The sequence below is a fragment of the Trichechus manatus genome, unplaced genomic scaffold (assembly GCF_000243295.1).
Source record: "Trichechus manatus latirostris isolate Lorelei unplaced genomic scaffold, TriManLat1.0 scaffold00267, whole genome shotgun sequence".
In the NCBI taxonomy this organism is placed as follows: Eukaryota; Metazoa; Chordata; class Mammalia; order Sirenia; family Trichechidae; genus Trichechus; species Trichechus manatus.
The window spans coordinates 1,713,881-1,734,791 of NW_004444203.1; the positions used below are offsets into that span (position 1 = coordinate 1,713,881).

General features: G+C 35.7%; 1 protein-coding gene across 2 annotated transcripts in view; it reads left to right on the forward strand.

Annotated features, from left to right (window-relative positions):
- Positions 1–18,689, forward strand: part of GPM6A (glycoprotein M6A) — a 449,726-nt gene extending 431,037 nt beyond the window's left edge. The window contains exons 5-8 of one of the 2 annotated variants that reach the window (XM_004389907.1): positions 2,678–2,831; positions 13,667–13,743; positions 14,289–14,354; positions 16,577–18,689. In XM_004389907.1, the coding sequence (XP_004389964.1) occupies positions 2,678–2,831; positions 13,667–13,743; positions 14,289–14,354; positions 16,577–16,729 (450 nt within the window). In that variant the 3' untranslated portion in view covers positions 16,730–18,689. The remainder of the gene's footprint in view (positions 1–2,677; positions 2,832–13,666; positions 13,744–14,288; positions 14,355–16,576) is intronic. The other variant, XM_004389908.2, reaches the window with a different exon arrangement.
- The last annotated feature ends 2,222 nt before the right edge of the window (positions 18,690–20,911 follow it).

Consider the following 20,911-nt stretch of genomic DNA (forward strand, 5'->3'; position numbering starts at 1 on the left):
TGATGGAAGGAATTAATAGACTTGAATAAGAGGTTTAATTTCATTCATTATATTTATTATACATTGTATTGTCATTTTGAAAATGTAAATGCAGTATTAGAGTTAAACCAGAATACACTACTGCTTCTCATCAAAAGTCCAATAGAAGTGTACCTCTGAAATGCAGAGGAAAAACCAAATAACTATAGAAAATTAGCCTTTCATGTACAAGAGTTGCATTTCAGATATTTTCAAATCTATTGTCATATTAGTTAAGAGAGTAAGTTTGAAGGATTTAAAATAGACTCCATGTTTATTTACAGTTATGATCCCATGCTTTGGTCATCCCATGTCCTGAGTTTAATTATATAGATATAAGAGAATCATCTCATGGTCTTTCAGAGGATGCAGTGTTAAAAACAATTCGAATCTACAAGGTATACAATCCTGTGATCCGTGGTATATACACATAAAATAAGGATGGAGGGATAGAATTTGGAGTGGATCTCTCTGAGCATGTCAATTCAGGCCAGGTGATGTATGCAGAAATGCATGTATACACAGAACACACTCTTTCCAACTTCTAATTCTGTGTTAAGGGAAAAATAAGAGTAGGTGAGTTGGGAGACAGAAAGGGAGTAAAAATGTATTTTGAAGGGGGGGAATTGATAAAACGCAAACTATGAAAATTTAAAAAATCACAGAGAAGCTATGACACATGTTGCTTTCCCCAGGTATCTACATTGTCTCATAGACTCTGAAGTCTACGAAGCTGGGTGTTCTTTGCAGGCAAGGAACAAGCAGTTCCCCTATCTGTTACCAGTGGTATCGCAGTAACTAATACATGCTATTTTTTATCTCTTTTGTGGATTGAAGGAATAAATAAGTCAATCAATCATTGAAAAATGGACAAACATGTACTTGTGAAAATGCTTTTCTGGTTTTATTCTTTCTATAAATTCTCAGTGTTTTGCTGGAAGACAACATGACAATCATAAGGTCAAGTATTAGAGTGATGGCAGAGAAGGCTACTCTTATTCACTGATACTGAGAAATAATCAGCAACATTCAGATGAAAAAATCAGGTAGAAATTGTGACATAAAAGTTGTTAGTGGTGATCTTATTTAACTACTCTTTACGGATAATCTAGATTTTAATCTCTGATACTCAAGTATGATTAGTACCACATTGGGAGGATAATTTGGCAGCTCCTGTGAGGTTGTCCAGCATTCTCTGTTTCTGGATAGTGTTTATCTACATGGACACTTCATGAGTTACTCCTCTAACCATGGGAAATAAACTAATAGATTAAATGACATATAACTTGCTTTAAGAAGCACAGTCAATTTGTATCAATGTGAAGATTTAAGCCTTGCATTTAAACCTCAGGGTTTTGTACTGATTTATACTCATTCTTTTTCAGTTGTATAAAATGTCTGTTAGCTGAGAATACGAAAGGGTGTTTATGTATATAGACAATTACATGTATACATATATATTTGTGGTATGGATTAATGTAATAAGTAATGGAGGCAACATTAATACATCTGTCTTCCACCAGCTAGTCATCCGCTCATTGAGACGTGTCTATTTTCTTATCCAGCAACTAAGCCATTATTGAATTAAAAAACCCTGTAAATCTTTACCGAAAGGGAACAGGGATTATGAACAACTTTTTGATATGCTTTATAAATATTAAAAATGTTTCTGAAATAAAGAAGAAAATTTATTTTCAAACTTCAAAACATATTATGCTTCTGTAACAAAGGTAAACACACAAGAAGGAAGACTTAAAGGTCACAAAAAGTTATCACAAAGGAAGAGTTGAACTGGAGACACACATTACTCCTACTCCTCACTTATTGACTGTCTCATTATCCAACATTTCACACTTAGGACAACAGTAAAAAATCTACTATCTGACTGTTTTGTGCATTAACCATGTACATCTGGCAAACATACAAGGTACAAGGCAAGAGCAACACTGGCTGTGATGGTGAAGGTTATGTGTCAGTGTGGCTGGTCCATGGTTTGCTATGGTTGGCAGTTAGGTAGTGATGTAATATGGTAGTTATATAGTGATGTAGTTATCTTCCATTTTGTGATCTGATGTGTTCATCCTCCATTTTTGCATAACACTGATTTTCACATAACAACCTGGTCTTTGGAACCTAACATGTCGATACATGAGGAGTGGGTGTATTAAGTATCATCATATACTAAAATGATTTGAGAATCACTACATTTGTAGTGTTAAATGTAAACATGTTCATGTAGTTTAAATATGTATGATATGAAATGATGTCGGTTAAGTGTAATATAAATTTGTTGACAAAATTTTAACTTTTTGGAATTCATCATAGTAAAAGTTCTCATTTTCTCAAGTATAAAAAATGTGTGGTGAAGATTTTTAAGATAAAGACGTGAATGAAGCAGGTGTTAAAATGCAGATGGACTATTTCTTCCCTTGTGCTTCAGATCCTCTGCCAAGATATGATTTTCCAGCGGGCTTATTCTCACAACTCCTTACATTCACCTTCTCTCACCTTCCCATGGTACAATTCCTGTCAGTATTGTGATAATGATTTATGTGCTATCATTCTTAAAACCTCAAATACAGAGCTTTGTAGGTTAAACACAAAATTCTTCTTTTCCAGTAGATTATATGTTCGTCTCTTTGCTTTTTCTCTGTTGCAGTTTATTATGCTGACATACCTTTTTATGTTGGCCTGGCTGGGAGTCACGGTTTTCACCTCACTGCCAGTTTATATGTACTTCAATCTGTGGACCATCTGCCGGAACACCACCTTAGTGGAAGGAGCAAATCTCTGCTTGGACCTTCGTCCGTTTGGTATGTGGATATTGGGTCATAATTGTAAAACAACATCCTATATTGTTTTACAGAAATAACTACCTCCAAGAGAGTATAAAACACTTTGGAACCTTCATTATTCTTCTACCAAAGAGTCAAATTTATCATTCACTTTTAAGACTTGTGTTTTTAATTTAAATAGGTAGGAATTCAAGGGTGAGTGGAAGTTGATACCACAACATGAGCATATATACATGTCTATATAAACAGCCTATCAGATTGCATTGCCCTGGAATTGGCAGGTTATAGTTGTAATTTCTCTTTTCTGACTTCCAGGCTCTTTTCCAAACTCAATGTGATGTTGGCAACTCCTTTTAATCTTCCCCTGGTAAACAGTACAAATTGTGAAATCCAAATTAAAGATCATCTAAGAACTGTGTACTTCATTGTCTTCTGAGATAGGAAAAAACAACAACAAAAAAACAGCATTTAATAATAAAGAAATCAAATAATGTGAAATTAGCAATCTTTTTGGTTATTCTTTTTGAGGGCTAAATCTTCATGTCATAGTTACTCACATGTATATGGACCTCTTTCTAAGTACTTTACGTATGTTAACTTGTTTCATTCTCCCAACAACTCTATTTTATGTGGTGGGTGTTATTATGTTTATAGGTATACACACACACGAGGAAACTAAGGCACAGAGAGGTTAAATGACTTGCCCAGAGTTATACAGGTAGTAAGAGGCAGAGCCAGCATGCAAACCAGGGCAGTCCAGCTTCAGTCTATGCTCTGAATCATAAGTGAACTCCTCATATTGAAACAAGTGATGAACTAGGAGTCAGGAAAGTGAATCTAATCTCACTTAACCTAATTGGGATTCTGTTTCTTATCAGTAAAAAGCATGGGAGCTACAGGATTTATAAAAGACTTGCAAATCCACTTGTACAAATGGAATCTTTCACTCAACAGATATTAAAAGCCTACGTATTAACATCTGGCAATGCTCTAAATGTTTTCCTCTAATGAGGTTTGCTCAGACCTCAGCAAAGTGGGAAGGCCTTGTGGCTTCAAGATACACTGTGAATAGACTGCAGAGTACAGCATAGTTATTCTCTAGATAACTAGGGTGTGTACTCCAAAACAGTGGCCCACCCACCGTACTGCCAATAGAGCTCCTCCAGGCCCCCTGCAGTCTGATCCAAATTCAGAGCAGGATGGTATGCTCTGTGGATGAAGTTCTTGGCAAAAAGATGAGAAAATATGGACAACTCTCCTTCTGGGAATGTTTTACTCTTGGAATCTTGAGGCTTGCAAATATAGGACAAGCAGATCTCGGCAATTTTTGACGGTGATCGCTGGAGAATAACTCCTGGGAAAACAGTGGCTGTAGTTTCAGTTTGTCTCCCTGAATGTCTTCCTTTGATTCTGCTGATCCTAAAAGTAAAAATTTAAAAAGATGTGGCTATCCTCTCAGATAGGGTTGCCACAGAAAATACAAGAATCTTAGTTAAATTTGAATTTCAGATAACAAGGATTTTTTTTTTTTTTTTTTTTTTTTTTAGTACAAGTATGTCCCAAATGTTGTGTGGGACATATTTCTACTTAAAACAAATTGCCCAAATATTGTATGGGACATACTTATACTAAAACGTATTCTGTCAACCCTGCTGCCAGAGCTTTATTTTTCTCTCCTGAAAGTGTCATGTCACTGTGGGAATAGTTGGGGCTGGGGTCTCTTTAGTGCAAATGGTCTAGATTTTCAAGAATACATGATAGTTTAGCAGACTTCCAGTTGGAAGTATTTCATGTCTTATGTAATAGTTAAGTGAAAACAGGTGAAATAGGTGGTTACAAGGTTGTTATTTTTATCAAAGCATATTTTAGACTGAAAAATTTTGGGTAACGCTAGAGAAATATTTTAATTTTCCCTAAATCTGATTTCTAAAGAAAGGTAAAATAATTTTTGAAAGATGACTAGTTTTCCACAATTTTTAAAATTTTTTTTGTGAATTCTTAATGTATTCAGGTTCTAGTGATGTCAAAATTAACTTCGTTTTTTTAAAATATATAGAGACTTAGACTACCCAGTGTATCCGATCCCCTCTGACGTTAAGTACACAATATGTCTTAAAATCACAGAATGTTACAAATGGACTTCATTAATCATCAGCCCAGTTGTCTGATCTGAAATAAATGTAATTCTAAGAGGTGAAATAAATTTTCCAAGGATACAGCTATTTAATGAGCCATGCTGGGATGGAAAGATAAATTTCCAGTCTTGGTGCAATCCTTTTTCCAGTCAACAGCTTTTCGAATAAAATTTTAGAAGAGCTTTCTTCACCCGAATCTCAAATAAACCATTAGTATATGTAACAGACAGAATAATGCCCCCTACCCAGAAGATTTCCAACTCCTAATCCCTGGAACCTGCAAATATGTTCAGTTACATGTCAAAGAGGATTAAAGTTGCAGACAGAGCTAAGGTTGCTTATCAACTGACCTTAAAATAGGGAGATTATCCTGTATTATCTTTGTCAGCCCAAAGTAGTCACAAAGGTCCTTAAAAGTAGAAGAGGAGAGTCAGAGGGATATGTGACTATGGAAGAAAGGCAGGAAAGATGCAGTATCACTAGATTTGAAGACGGAGAAAAGGGACCAAGAACCAAGGAATATGGGTGGCCTCTAGAAGCTGAAAAAGGCATGGGTTCTAATTCTCTTCCTAGATCCTCCAGAAAGAATGCAAGCCTACTAACACCTGATTTTAGACTTCTGGCCTCCAGAACTGTGAGAGAATGACCTGATGTTGTTAGGAACCACTACATTTGTGGTGATCTGTGACAGCACCAACAGGAAATAAATAAACCATCTAAAACCAGAGTCCATGGTTTTCTTTTACAGGCTTGCTCTTTATTGTTTTTGTGACCTTGTATACCTTACCATTGTAGCAGTTCCTCTTCTGTCAAAGTCAGCAGCGATGCATCTCTCTGACCAGTCTTCTGTAACATTAATTACCCTTCGCCATGTCATCTAACATATTTGCAGGTCCCAGGGATTAGAACGTGAACATCTTTGAGAGGCCATTCTGATATCTACCACAGTCTACCCTCTGGCCACCAAAGATACATGTTTATCCAATATACATAATACATTCACCCAATCCCAATGTCCAAACGTCTCATCCCGTTACAGCATCAGCTCAAAGTAAAAAATCTCATCAAAGCCTCATCAATTCAAACTTTTTGTCTGTTTTTCTAAACACATGTGCCACAGTAGATGTAAAACATGACTATATAATTAAAATAAGTCTTTCCTTTGAGCCTTAACACTGTTTCCAACATAGTAATAACACTTTATCTAGATGTTGCATTTCTTACTTGGATGTGGAAGAAAGAAAAAACACTTTTCGGATGTCATGAAATCTTTTGACATTATCTCTTAGGGCTTTCTACTTAGCCCTTAACATAAAATGAACTGCCTGTACAACATTTATTTGCCTTCTAGATAATCTGTCCTTAGTAAGAATCCTAAGGAGCCTGGTGACGCAATGGTTAAGTGCTCAGCTGCTAACCAAAAAGTCGGTAGTTCAAACCCACCATCCACTCTTCAGGAGAAAGATGTGGCAGTCTGCTTCAGTAAAGATTACAGCCTTGGAAACCCTATGGGGCAGTTCTACTCTGTCTTATAGGGTTGCTATGAATCAGAATCAGCTTGAGGGCAGTGGGTAATCCTGACAGTCAAGTTACTATCAAGTGACATCAGAATAGAAAAGAACCACTTCTCAAAATTTGAATTATATTCAGTATAGACATTTACTAACATTCATCAAAAAAAGAAGTTAAGTAGGTAAGAATATACTTTAAAGCAATTTCCCATATTTTTCAAGGTTGTTCCTTGAAAAAAAGATGGTACCGTTTCTCTTAAGACACCCAAATATTTTACATCACGAGAACTGTCACCATGTAATGGTTCCTATGCTTGCTTAGTAGAGGTGTGCATCTCCCTATGGATTCTGATGTAAATAATAAACACAAGCATTTCAAACAGACCTAGTGGAAAGAAGAGGCATTACACAATACAGCTGATGAATTTAAAAATGCTTAATAATCATGTTAGGATTTGCTCTATTTCAAAATGAGCCATGAAATACTTGCATTTCCAATGCTTTTTAAAATTAGTTCTGTTATCCTCCAATTATATGTACTGCTATTTAATAATCTAATGACAGTGATTGTGTAAAGGTTTTATCCTAGTAAACTTGAATCATAAAATGTCAAAACTGGTCCCCATCACATTTGATCCAAGCTTTGCAGCTGTGCTCCACTAAAACGTAGAAATCTGATGAAATCTCATCAGGTACAAACACAGAGAAAATGGTCCAAAGTGGGGGTGGGGGGTACTTCTAGCCTTCTACCCAACCCCACTTCCTGTCCAGCTCACCTACACATTTTAACCAGAGCAGCTTGCTTTTATATGACTTCCATAGTATCCTTTTCATTAAGATTTCATTTCACGTATTCATACTTTATAATCAAATAGTCATTGAAGGTCTATTATGTTTCAGCTCTGCTCAATTATGAAAGAAAAAAAAATCAAGTTTAGCCAGCATCTAGACCATGGATCTGTCCCATCATCCCTTCTCCAGAGAACGCCACCATGACCTAGTAACACTGCATATTTGCTCAAGATAGAGCAGAGGGCAGAGCTGAGACTAGAAGTCAGCATGTTTGACCTTAGTCCATCCAGTTCAAGAGAACATTTTTATGTTAGAGTACAAACTACATACATACACTATTAAGAAGAAATCTTTTGTGTCTGTAGCTATGTTTATTTCTAAATATAAAACTTTTTTTCTACTAAATAATTTTTTAAAATTTGTGAAAGATTTGCTGTATTTTTCTTGTATAGGTGATTCCTTTGTGTAATATACCTCAAATATTCTTCTTTTTATAAAACCAGTAATGTAAATGATAAATTATTTGACATTCAGTCATTTACGTTTCATACAGGGAGTTAATGTCCTATCAACCTATACCCACCCCCCCAAAAACAAAACAAAACAAAAACCGTTGCTGTCAAGTCCAACTCATAGCGACCCCATAGAACAGAATACAGCTGCCTCATAGGGTTTCCAAGGAGCGGCTGATGGATTTGAACTGCCGACCTTTTGGCTAGCAGCTTAATGCTTAGTCAGTGCACCACCAGGACTCCTAAGGCCTATAAGGGATCATAACATCTATTCATTCTGTTTACCTCCAACTCTAGCTTACAATTTTCTTGTTAAAAACTTACATCCCTAGCAGTGGTGCTTCAGCTGTCCAGAAACCACCAAGAGGTTTTTCCTGCCGGAGTGATGAGTATAGTAGTAACTGTACCAGCATAGTATGCATACTTTTCTCTGAAGTTTTTCATATTGCATGCACAGCAGACACTTGCAAAGTAGTAAATACATTGCTCCTGTTTAGCCAGTTTAAAAGAATATAAAAAGGAAAAGAATAGCAAGCAGTAAAAGTCTGTGACTACGTGTCCATAATGTTCTCTCTTCTTACTCCCCTTGCACTAAGTTCTCGTTTCTTGTCCTGTGCAGTCTTTACTGGTTACTTGCTTTTTCTCCTTAATTTCTTTTAAGAAACCGGAAATGTCAGGGAGTACATTTTAGCTAAAACTTTTCTATATCTAGTAAACAAATAAATAAAAATATACCATATTTGGAAAACCTGATATACATTTGAATAATTTACTGAATCTTGGGTTAGTCCAGTGTAACCACTCATAAACAGATGCACATGAATCAATATAACCAGGTTTTCAAATTTGTATTGTAGCAAATTTTAAATATACATACTCATTTGCATACCTTCTTAGTATTTATGTTTTATAAACTATACATAGTTTGAAATATATAATATATATGTATTTTCAATGCAATATCACAAATTAACTACACTGTGTAAAAAGAAAAAAGTGTATGGATCCTAGTAAATCTAGGAGGATTGGGATGTAATGTTTAAAAGGATGGTGGAGAAAGACTTCATCTAGAAGTTGCCTTTGAAGCAAATGAGAGATTTAGCCATGGAAATATTCTTGGCAAAGGGAAGACTCAGTGCAAAGATCTAAGGCAAGTTAGCTGGTATTTTCAAGAAACGATAGAGAGACCAGTGTGGCTGAAGAAGAATGAGAAAGTAAAGACAATAGATTAAGATGAAGCCTGAGATTCATCCAGTCATGATGAACGCTTGACAGGACACTGTAAGTTCTGGGGCTTCTTTTCTAATGGAAGTGGAGAGTCGTTGCAGGATTTTGAGCAGAGGAAGGCATGATCTGACTAACACTATAGAAGAATTAATCTGGCTGCTGTTTGACTGAGAATAGATTATAGCAATGGTAGAAACAAGGATGGCTTTAGGAGAATATTGTAGTAACCAAGGCATGAGATATTGGTGGCTCATACCAGGACAGTAACAGCATAGGTGGGGAGTAGTGCAATTCTAGATGTATTTTGAAGATAGGGGCAGCATATTTCCTGACAGGTTGGAAAGATTGTGATAGATTGGATAGATTGTGTGAGAAAGAAAAGAGAACTCAAGGAAGACTCCCCCCCGACACCCAAGTAACTAGGAAGATTGTTTTGCTATCAAGTGAGATGGGAAAGGCTAAAGGAGTAGCCTGCTTGGAAGCAGGGCAGGCAATGAGGGAAGATCAGGTCAGTTTCGAACATGTTGATCTTTAAATTCTTTTTGTTTTTTTTTGTACTTTAGATGAAGGTTTACAGAACAAACTAGCTTCTCATTAAACCATTAGTACACATATTGCTTTATGACATTGGTTAACAACCCCACGACATGTCAACACTCTCCCTTCTCAACCTTGGGTTCCCTATTTCCAGCTTTCCTGTCCCCTCCTGCCTTCTAGTCCTTGTTCCTGGGCAGGTGTGCCCCTTGAGTCTCGTTTTGTTTTATAGGGCTGTCTAATCTTTGGCTGAAGGGTGAACTTCAGGAGTGACTTCATTACTGAGCTAAAAGGGTGTCTGGGGGCCATACACTCGGGGTTTCTCCAGTCTCTGTCAGGCCTGTAACTCTGGTCTTTTTTTGTGAGTTAGAATTGTATTCTATATTTTTCTCCAGCTCTGTCTGGGACCCTTTATTGTGATCCCTGTCAGAGCAGTCAGTGGTGGTACCCAGGCACCATCTAGTTTTACTGGACTCAGTCTGGTGGACGCCATGGTAGTTGTGATCCGTTAGTCCTTTGGACTGACTAATCTTTCTCTTACGTTTTTAGTTTTCTTCGTTCTCCTTTGCTCCCAAAGGGATGAGACCAGTGGAGTATCTTAAATGGCCACTTATAGGCTTTTAAGACCCCAGACACTACTCATCAAAGTAGAATGTAGAACATTTTCTTTATGTCAGTTGAGCTAGATGTTCCCCAAGACCATGGTCCCCACAGCCCTCAGCCTTGTAATATGGTCCCTCAGGGAGTTTGGATGTGTCTATGGCGCTTCCATGACCTTGCCTTCGACAAGTTGTGCTGGCTTCTCCAGTATCATGTACTGTCTTACCCTTCACCAGTGTTAGCACTTATCTATCGTCTATTTAGTGTTTTTTCATCCCCACCTCTCACCTTCCTCATAACCGTCAAAGATTGTTTCTTTTTGTGTGTAAACCTTTTCATGAGTTTTTATAGTAGTGGTCTCATACAATATTCGTCCTTTTGTGATTGACTTTTTCACTCAGCATAGTGTCCTCCAGTTTCATCCATGTTGTGAGATGCTTCGCAGGTTCATCCTTGTTCTTTATTATTGCGTAGTACTCCATTGTGTGTATGTACCATAGTTTGTTTATCCATTCATCCGTTGATGGGCATCTAGGTTGTTCCCATCTTTTTTGCTATTGTGAACAGTGCTGCAATGAACGTGGGTGTGCATATGTCTATTCATGTGACAGCTCTTACTTCTCCAGGATATATTCCTAGGAGTGGGATTTCTGGATCATATGGTATTTCTATTTCTAGCTTTCTAAGGATGCACCATATCGTTTTCCAAAATGGTTATACCATTTTGCATTCCCACCAGCAGTGCATAAGAGTTCCAGTCTCCCCGCAGCCTCTCCAATATTTGTTATTTTCTGTTTTTATGATTCGTGCAAGTAATGCCAGGGTGAGATGCTATCTCATTATGGTTTTGATTTGTATTTCACTAATGGCTAGTGACTGCAAGCATTTCCTCATGTATCTGTTAGCCGCTTGAGTGTCTTCTTTGGTGAAGTGTCTGTTCATTTCCTTTGCCCATTTTCTAATTGCATTATTTGTCTTTTTGTTGTAGAGGTGTTGGATTTTTTTATAGATTTTAGAGATTAGACGTTTGTCACATTTGTCATAGCCAAAAATTTTTTTCCCAGTCTCTAGATTTCTCTTTTTACGCTTTTGGTGAAGTCTTTTGATGAGCATAAATGTTTAATTTTTAGAAGATCCCAGTTATCTAGCTTATATTTTGGAGTTTGTGTGCTGTTAGTCATGGTTTGTATCCTGTTAATGTTATGTGTTAAGACCTCTAGCATTGATCCTATTTTTTCTTCTATGATCTGTATAGTTTTTGGTTTTATATTTAGGTCTTTGATCCATCTTGAATTAGTTTTTGTGTATGCTGTGAGATATGGGTCCTGTTTCATTTTTTTGCAGTGGACATCCAGTTTTGCCAGCACCATTTGTTAAAAAGTCTGTCTTTTCCTCATTGGATGGACTTTGGGCCCTTGTCGAAGATCAGGTGGCCATAGGTGGATGGATTCATATCTGTTTTCTCAATTCTGTTCCATTGGTCAATGTGTCTGTTGTTGTACCAGTATCAGGCTGTTTTGACTACCGTAGCTGTATAGTAGGTTCTGAGGTCAGGTATTGCAAGTCCTCCTACTTTATTCTTCTTCTTCAATAGTGCTTTACTTACCGGGGCCTCTTCCCTTTCCATATAAAGTTAATGGTTAGTTTTTCCATTTCTTTGTAGAATGTTGTCGATATCTGAATCAGGATTGCATAGTATTTGTAAATTGCTTTCGTTAGAATTGTCATTTTCACAATGTTGAGTCTACCTATCCATGAGCATGGTATGTTTTTCCATTTATGTAGATCTTTTTTGGTTTGATTTTTAAATTCTTATTAGAAATCCAAATAGAGTTATCAAGTATGAAGTTGGATATATGAATTCTAAATTCAGGAAAGAGATATTGATGATTCTTAAAGTTCTAAGATTGGATGAGATCAGCAAGGGAAAAAGAAGACTGAGGACTAAACACATGGGTGCTCCAACCTAAGAGGTCAAAGAGAAGAGGAGGAACCAGACAAGCAGAATGAGAAGGAGGAGCCAGTGAGAATTGAAAAGACATAAAGAGAAGACTGTAGTACCTTGGAAACCAAGTGAAGAAAGTGTATGAAGGAAGAAGGGTGATCAGCTGTGTCCAATACTACTGATTAGCAAGTAAAATGAGAACTGAGAATTAATCCCTTGTTTTAACAATATGGAAGTCATTCTTTCTTTCCAAGAAAAATTTCCGTGGAGAGCAGGACAAAATCTGACTAAAAAGGATTTAAGTGGAAATGAAAGGATGAGAATTGTAGACAGTGAGAATAGGCAACATTTTCTAGATTTGCTGCTAATATGAATAAAGAAATGGGTACAGAAATTTATATGCAGATTATACAAAAATGTATATTCTACATGAATAAAGACTGTAATGCATCCGTATGGAGAGATAAAGTCTTTACCAGGAAGCTTTCTTAATAATGATGATATATTAGACAGATCTTGGGTGGGGGGTGGGGAGGAGCTTTTTTTTTTTTCTCCCCCACTTGGAACTGTCTTGGCAGAAAGAAAGGCCACACAGAGAAATCTCTGTATTCGATGGACTAAAGTAGATTATTTTTTGAAACAAATAAATCACACAAAGCATTGGTGTAACAGATGATGGCAGTGCTCTGTAAGAGGGGTGGGGGCAGATAGTGTACCTTAAGGCTCAGAATGTGTCAATACATGAAGATATTAAAGCTAAATAAAAAGGAGAGAGTGCTAAAAGCTTAGCAACTAGTTTGTGTGTGTGTGTGTGTGTGTTTTCTTCATATAAGTGCTTAGCACTTCAATAGTTCTCAGGCAAAATTAAAGAGCCACTTTTATGTTGAATTTGATTACTTCTGTACTCTAAAATGAGATCCAGAGCAGTGGAAATGCACCACCTGTGGGCTTGTTAAGACTGCAGTGTTCCAGGCTTAACATTCATTCAGATTCCGTTGAACAGTTCTGTGTTGGAGCCTAGAAATATTTATTTTTGACGCTTTCCCCCGGTGATTCTGATGGAGTTGGTCCATGAGACAACTGTAGCAATGGCAAATATGAGTGAAATTTCTTTTTTTTTTTATTTCCCTTACTCATAGCAGTGTTTTGATTGTCAGCAGACGATCAACTACTACTTTGGGCCATTGTAGACAAACAGAAGCTTTGTACCAGCAGAACAAATTTGAATACTGACTTGAGCCCAGTCTGGGGTGTAGTTACCATGATAACTGTGACGCCTACACCATCACATTAGTGCTCCAACCCAATGAACTAGCAACAAATGAACCTGAAAATTCTGAGAGTTAGGTTTAATGAATTCAAATTGAAAATGTTTTAAATTTCATGAAGGCTAAATAGTTTTGCATTTTCATAATTATTATCCAGCGTATTGCAAATGAACGCTTCCACTGGAAATGAACGAAAGCTGAGGAAATATTATTCCTTTATAACATAAAGTGGAATTTGTTTAGATTTGATCAGCCAAAGTTCCTTTTCTCTCCTCCTTGGCTCTTGAAAACATTTATAACACTAAACTGTAATTTTCTGCATGTTGTAGGAATTGTGACAATTGGAGAGGAAAAGAAAATTTGCACCGTCTCTGAGAACTTCCTGAGAATGTGTGAATCCACTGAGGTGAGTGTTTTTGCAGCCTTGAATTTTGTCAGAATTTTAGCATTCCAGTTGGTATTTGAAGAATATGTAATTAAATCTATATTGCATTTTCCTTTGTTTCTTTCAGAGGCAATTTTTACTTGTGGAAGTGTTATGCAGGGGGTGTGGAGAATAAATATGCATGAAATACTGTGCATATTTCAGTAAAAGTATAGTAATAACTTTTTATGTTTTCTAGACACTTCAACATTTTAATGAGCTGGAAAAAATATAAAATTATCTTTAAAAATAGATAACCATAGGTTTCTATTGTTATAATATTACTGAAAACTGTCATTATCAATCATGATTTCATCTTTATAATGGAATTAGAGTAAAACGATACAGCTGCAAAGACTTAAAAGTTTGCAGGAGAAAAGATCATGTAAAAATATTTTTTCATTAAGTGATTTACTCAATCACTTGTTAAATACGCAAAAAGTTCTTGTTCGTAAGATACCAGTAGCGGTCCTGACCTCTCTTTCACTTGTAATCCTGACAGATGTTTTCTGTGGTTTCCTTTGCAGCTGAACATGACCTTCCACTTGTTCATTGTGGCGCTTGCTGGAGCTGGGGCAGCGGTTATTGCTATGGTAAGACCTCAAAGCTCCGATGCTTTAGTATTCAAACTGAATTACAAAGCAATTTGCTTGCAGAGGTGATAACTTTCTTCGAGTATCTAAAGTTCACAACAATCACATTTCTTTTAATATCAGTAGAAACAGCATGAAAACAGTGGATAAGTAAGTGAAAAACAAAGCTTAGCGTAAGGAAATACTGTCATTACAGTAAAGATAAGATTTGGTAATCTGTTTAAGGATTAAAACATTCAGTGATATTACTAACACTAACAAAAAAAGTTCATTAGAATTTTAGACATTAGATTACTATTAATATAAACAAATTATCTTTGTGGCATGTATGTAGTCAACATGATATTCTGAGTCACTTAATCAAATCCTTAACTTCCATTATCTTTTTTTCCCTCTTTAACAAAGAATGTAGAAAACACTATGTTGATTTGTTTATAAAAATAAGCTTAATTTATTTTTATTAAAATAAATCTCAGTAGTTTCCATTCATGTCTTCTGTATCTAATTTTCTTCAGAAATTTTAAGAACAAGTCCTACTTCAACCCATCCGGTTTTTACAGGCTTTGGAAGACCTATCATGTGCCAGATTCTCTCTCTCCTTTGCAACCCACCATGAGTTCCAGTTTTTTCATGAGGGTACCAACTAGCAACACTGAACAAGTCCTCTGAGCATCAGTAATAGCTTTTGCAACCAAGACTTTCAGTTCTTTTTTTTTTTAATCCTAGAAGACAAGTAATATAGAACTCTAGACCTTACAGTAGTTACAGCCAACTCATTATGTAAAAAATGAAGAAGTTTGGATTTATTTAATAACTTTTCTCATGGTGCCAACACATTGTCTAATATACTGGTGAAAGGAACACTTTTTTTAAAAAAGAGGGTGTTTTTGTCTTCTGTCAAATACTAAAAGTAGCGAAGATGAGACAATGCTAATGTGCTAATGAGCCATATCAGACCGTTTATTTTTAGTGACCTCATAAACACATTTTTTTTTAAATTAGGCTCTGATTCTATTTTATTAAAAAGATTTTTAAAATATCTAACAATACTAAGTCAATGCGAAAATCAGTTTTCAAAATGTTTTGTTGATTTAAACATTGCTCAAGATTTTCAATGTAATGACTGTGAATTCCTACATAGGAGTTTAGTTTCAGAATATGGGATGCTTACTAAAATCTTGTTGGCTGATTAACTGGAGGGATCAAAACAGAACATTAAGCAATGGCCTAGTATTCTTAGCCTAAAAGTAAAATGTGCCGTTGGGAGACATCAACATGTCCTTGCCATTCATGTTGCAAGCAGTCATGGTCCCAGCAGCACACAGCCTGGCTGTGAGCTCAGAGGAAACATCTGTAAGTTTGTGTTCATACACATATTCCCATACAGTGGATACTTTTTAAGAGCTTATGTATTTACAACCAATATACACCCATATACAAAGGATCTTTCAAAGTATCTTTGGAAAAGAGTTACATAATAAAGCATTTGTTTGCATTTGCTATATATAGGTACATGTAAGAGTCTGTATAAAAACCCATGCTTCCAGGCAGGAGCTAGTGAAAAATACCTGTTTAATCAAACAACGTTATTTAAATGTCCCAGAAAAGTGCTTACTTTGAAATAATTCTGTCATCAAAAGATTTTAAGATAATAGAGATTTGGATGTTTTGCAGTTGTTGAGGAATCTATGCTTTGCCTATCTTTAAATATAAAGTTATGAGTAAAAACATTTTTATTTCAAACAGAAAAAGAGAAGAAGTTTTCTTTTTTTTTTTAAGTCTTAAGCTTCCTTTTGGGGTTATGTTCTCTTTGTATAGAGCCATCACTAAGCATTAACTCCCTTGACGTCCAACTCCATCCTAGCCTAAGGATTGGCATCAGTATGTCTAGTTTATTAGCTCTGGTAATCATTTAAGTCTTAGGAGGCAGGGATAATATTACTATTACTACAATTACTGCTACTATTGTTGGTAGTATTAATGATAGTACTATTAGCTAATATTTCTTAAAAACCTACTTTGTTGAAAGCATTATTAAATGCTTTATGTACGTGATCACATTCCATACTTATAATATAGCAACAGTCAACTTCAATTTTGGCTCCCTTTGTATATGGATACTTCAAATGTAAGTCGATGTTTGACTGTTTCTTTCCTGAAAGCACACTGCAGCGAAGATCCTGAACAGACCTCCAGTATAAACAATTTTTGTCTTTGATCAGGTTCACTACCTTATGGTTCTGTCTGCCAACTGGGCCTATGTGAAAGATGCCTGCCGGATGCAGAAGTACGAGGACATCAAGTCGAAGGAGGAGCAAGAGCTTCATGACATCCACTCTACCCGCTCCAAAGAGCGGCTCAATGCCTACACATAAAGCCCCACTCTCCTCCCTACCATTCAGATGCTTTGGTGTTAAACTAAAGACCATCCAACCTCCAACCACTGAAACAAAATGAAAGTGCTTCTCATCAGTGAGCTGTGGGGTGATTTATGAATCACCTGAACACAGTTCTTTGTTGATTAGCACTTAATTTGCTAATTGGATAAATTGGTGTAATCAGATCTCTTCTACAAGCTCCTATCCAGCCTTTTTTTTTTTTTTAATTTCTCAAACTCGTTTAACAGTTCTATAAAATCAGAGATACTAACATCGCCAAATGCAAAGATTCGTTTGATTTTTAACCACTTCCTACGTGTTATGCATAACACCTTTTGCATTATTTCTTACGTTTTTGAAAAGGAAACAATAGCTTTTTATACTTTTTAGTTTTTATTTCGGTAACTAGCTTAACTACAGGTAACCTTCAAAGGGACCATAGTACATTATGAACAATAGACAGGGTTGACATCATGATGACTTCTCTTGAAATATGGATATATCTTGTCTAAAGATCAGTGGCCACATTACTGCGGGCCCCGGTTAAGGTTTTCATCAACCTAAGGTGCAATTTCTAAATTTGTAAGAGTAGGTTAAAAAAAAAAAAAGTGCTTCTTATCTTTGTTACCATTGTATTTTTCTTGGTGTACTTAAAAGGTATTTCTCATGTTTTTGTTGTAAGCATGTAAAACAGTGATGCTAATGCATGGCTCCTTGCCTTTTTGAGATTGTGACACCAGGCTTACCTTTTAAAGCTTAGTATAATCAGAAATTAATGGAGGTAACTACTTGTGGTCTGCAGAAGGACTATCTCTTTATGCTGTAAGCAGTGGCTGGATTGGAACTTTTATGGTAATGTGGAAAATTGATTACCTTTATGAAGGTGACATATTAAAAACAAGCACACTAGCCCCTGAGAAGTTGTTTTACCTGCTTTAAAAGTTTTAATGGATTGCACCTCTGTAAACTATCCCTAAAGTGTGTATGATATATTTGAAAAGGCTTCCATTAATATAATAGCTTTGCCTGCAGCCTTCCAATCTATGTTGGTTTACCTGTAGCGTTTTTAAAAGCATGGTCAGAGGCCACAATAGAATGTATCATTTGGAAGTATAGTGATATATTTGTGTTTTTATTTCGAGTAAGTCATTTGAAAAACAAATGTTCATTCATAGTCATTTATAAGAAGTTCCTGTATCCGAGGAATTAAAAAAAAAAAAAAAGCAATCAGTATTATTGGACCAAATTCGGTGTTTGTTTTAACCTTGACCTCTTTTCTTTCTAACACTACAAGAATGCTGTAAAGTGTCTTTTAAAATGATGTAGCCTGACAAGACATTTTTGTCGGTTATAAAACTAGGTGGTGGTGTGCACTGATTTAACCATTGTGAAATCCTTTCTCGGTGTAAGTGCATTTCTAATAAAATTTATTGAGTGAAACAATCTTTGTACAATGACTAATCATGCATCATCAGTAATTTTACAAGTTCTTGTAGTAGGTAGCAGGGTATTACTAGACTTCTCTGTGGCATGATTATGCATTCTGTAGAATTATTTAATTAATTTGGGGGTGGTTTTGCTGCTTTTCTTTTACACTTAGCTTGTCTTACTGGTTGAACAGTTTTCTGATATACACAGTATTACATATATTCAGCAAAAGTATTAATGGGCTTCTTTCAATTCTATATTATAGTGTTTCAGTTCTGTGTCTTAACAGTTTGTAATGATTTTTTAAAAACTGTCTTTTAAACTTATGTAATGATGTTGACGCTTTGGGCTTTTTTTTCTGGTATTAGAGTTTGTATTTTCCCAAAGAGTGCTTTGTAGCCGGCATTACGATTAATCTGTTTTGTACATAAATGTGCCAACAGCTTGATGGTGGCGTTTTTGAAATGTAGAACAAGGTGCTTGCAAAATGTAATAAACACACTTGTGTAATTTGTGTACTTATTATTAGTTTCTGCAGTGTTTTTTATTTTTATTTTTTGGTTTTGTTTATTTCTCTTTCTTATGTGTGTACATTCCTTTCAAATGAAAAAGACTCCATCTCCTTAGGATTCTTATTTCAGTTGAGCTGACCTAAAATTCAAAATTCTGTGTATATGGACATGCAGTTCAGGAATGCTAGGGAGCTTGAGGAGGAAGGAAGAAGGAGTAATGACTCTGGAGGTCATTCCATTTAGCAAGTGACGACTATTCTCAAGTTACTCTGTTTATTTCTATTATTTTGTGTTTTCCTTAGTGCTTCACAAACTAACAGAAATGAAAAGACTAACGTAGTTCAGAAAGAAATAGAATTTCTTGGTTCACCTCAAAATATCAAGTTGAGAGCAATGAAGTGAAAATATATATATATACATATTTGTTTTGAGTCTAATTTCTTAAGGCTGGACTATAAGTGATACCAGTTTAAAAATAATCAAATAGTTATCAATAAAAATATTAATGAAGACATTTTGTTCAGATCTACTTAGGATTATTGTGGCTTGGAATTTTCATGGATTTAGATTAGAAATAGCCACAATAATCCTAAGTAGATCTGAACAAAATGTCTTCATTATATTTTAAAAGTCATTTTGAAGACAATAAGAAAATTATTTCCTATCTAAATCTACTTAAATATAGTTACAACTGTTTCTAATTTTTATGAAATTCTTAGCATAGCAACAAGAGAACCAAAAAATATGTGTTAAAGAGTATCAAACATGAACAAAAAAATTCATACTGTATGCTTTTAAAAATCTGATTATTATAACTTTTGAAAACTGAAAAGTCTGTTTCTTTTTGTAAAAATACACATTCTGTCATTAAAGGGAGTGATTTCCTTTTGGGAAGTAAAGTTAACATAAGGATAAAGAAATTATGCACTTTGAGAATAAAATGTACATTGACCAGCTCTTACTTGGAGGTATAATCAGGTTACTTTTTCAAATTAAAATTAAGAAATAGATTGTGATTTACGCACTGAAAAAGCAAGTCAACTTGACTGTTCCATTTGTTTTATTTTTACCTTTTAGACAAAACAGAAGCATCTCATTTTAAAGTGTATTTTATTTCAGTAACTTGATGCTAATACATGCTGACAATGTTGAAATGTGAATTAAACTATCATACCTTGAAGAAGTACTCAAGTTTCCTACAAGGTTTTCAGATTACACATCATATTAAATCAAGGGGGAGGCAAGTTAGTGTAAAATGCTGCTAGCTCAAATGTAAACATCTTTCTACTGGCTTAAATAAGCCTACTTCCTGTGTTTTTCCTCACAAAAGTACCCTTTACCATTTTTTTCATTTTAGGTTCTTTTGCTCTTTTTCATAAAAATTCTTTCTACTTGAATACTGAAAAAGAACTTAGACCATTTATTGGAATGAAATAAATGATCTCAACCATTGTGTTACTAACCTGTGTGATTTCCTATAGTTGAAAATACAATATAAAACAAAAACAAAAAATGGGGGAATAAAATCTAAGAAAGAGAAGAGTAACTGTGAAATGCAAATCCAAGTAATTCTGCTATTATGGTTTGATCAAGAGGGAGAAATAAATGAGCAGTGTTAATGAAACATTTATTTCATAGTGGGGGAAAATATAAAAAATAAAAGTCAAACACATCAAAAAAAAAAAAAAAAAAAAAAAAAAAAAAAAAAAAAAAAAACCAAGAAATAACAACCTACCAAGTGAAAAAAATGTAAGAAACCTCTGAGACCACAGGTTCTATTCTCATCAGGATTTTTGCCCTCCACCCGAGGCCCTTCAGAACTAAGGGAAACCACGAGGTGCTGCAGAGAACGGAAGACGCTTCAGGCTCAGAGACGCAGCGGCAGGGCAATGGAAGAGCTCTTCTTACTTGGCTGCCCATTGCAGGCTCTAATCGTTGTTAGTTGCCACTAGTCGATTCCGACTCATGGCGACCCCATGTGTGCAGAAGAGAACTGCTGCATAGGGTTTTCAAGGCTGTGACCTTTCAGAATCCGATGCCAGGCCTGTCTTCTAAGGCGCCTCTCAGAGGGTTTGAACCTCCAACCTTCCTCCTCGTAGTCTAGCGCTTAACCGTTTGTGCCAACCAGGGTCTCCTACATCTCTGATTCGATAGTGAGAACATCTTCTGGCTTTTACAGAAGTGTTGCAATTGTTTTGTTTATTTGTTGCAATAATTCTGGTTGTCTGTTTGGACCATT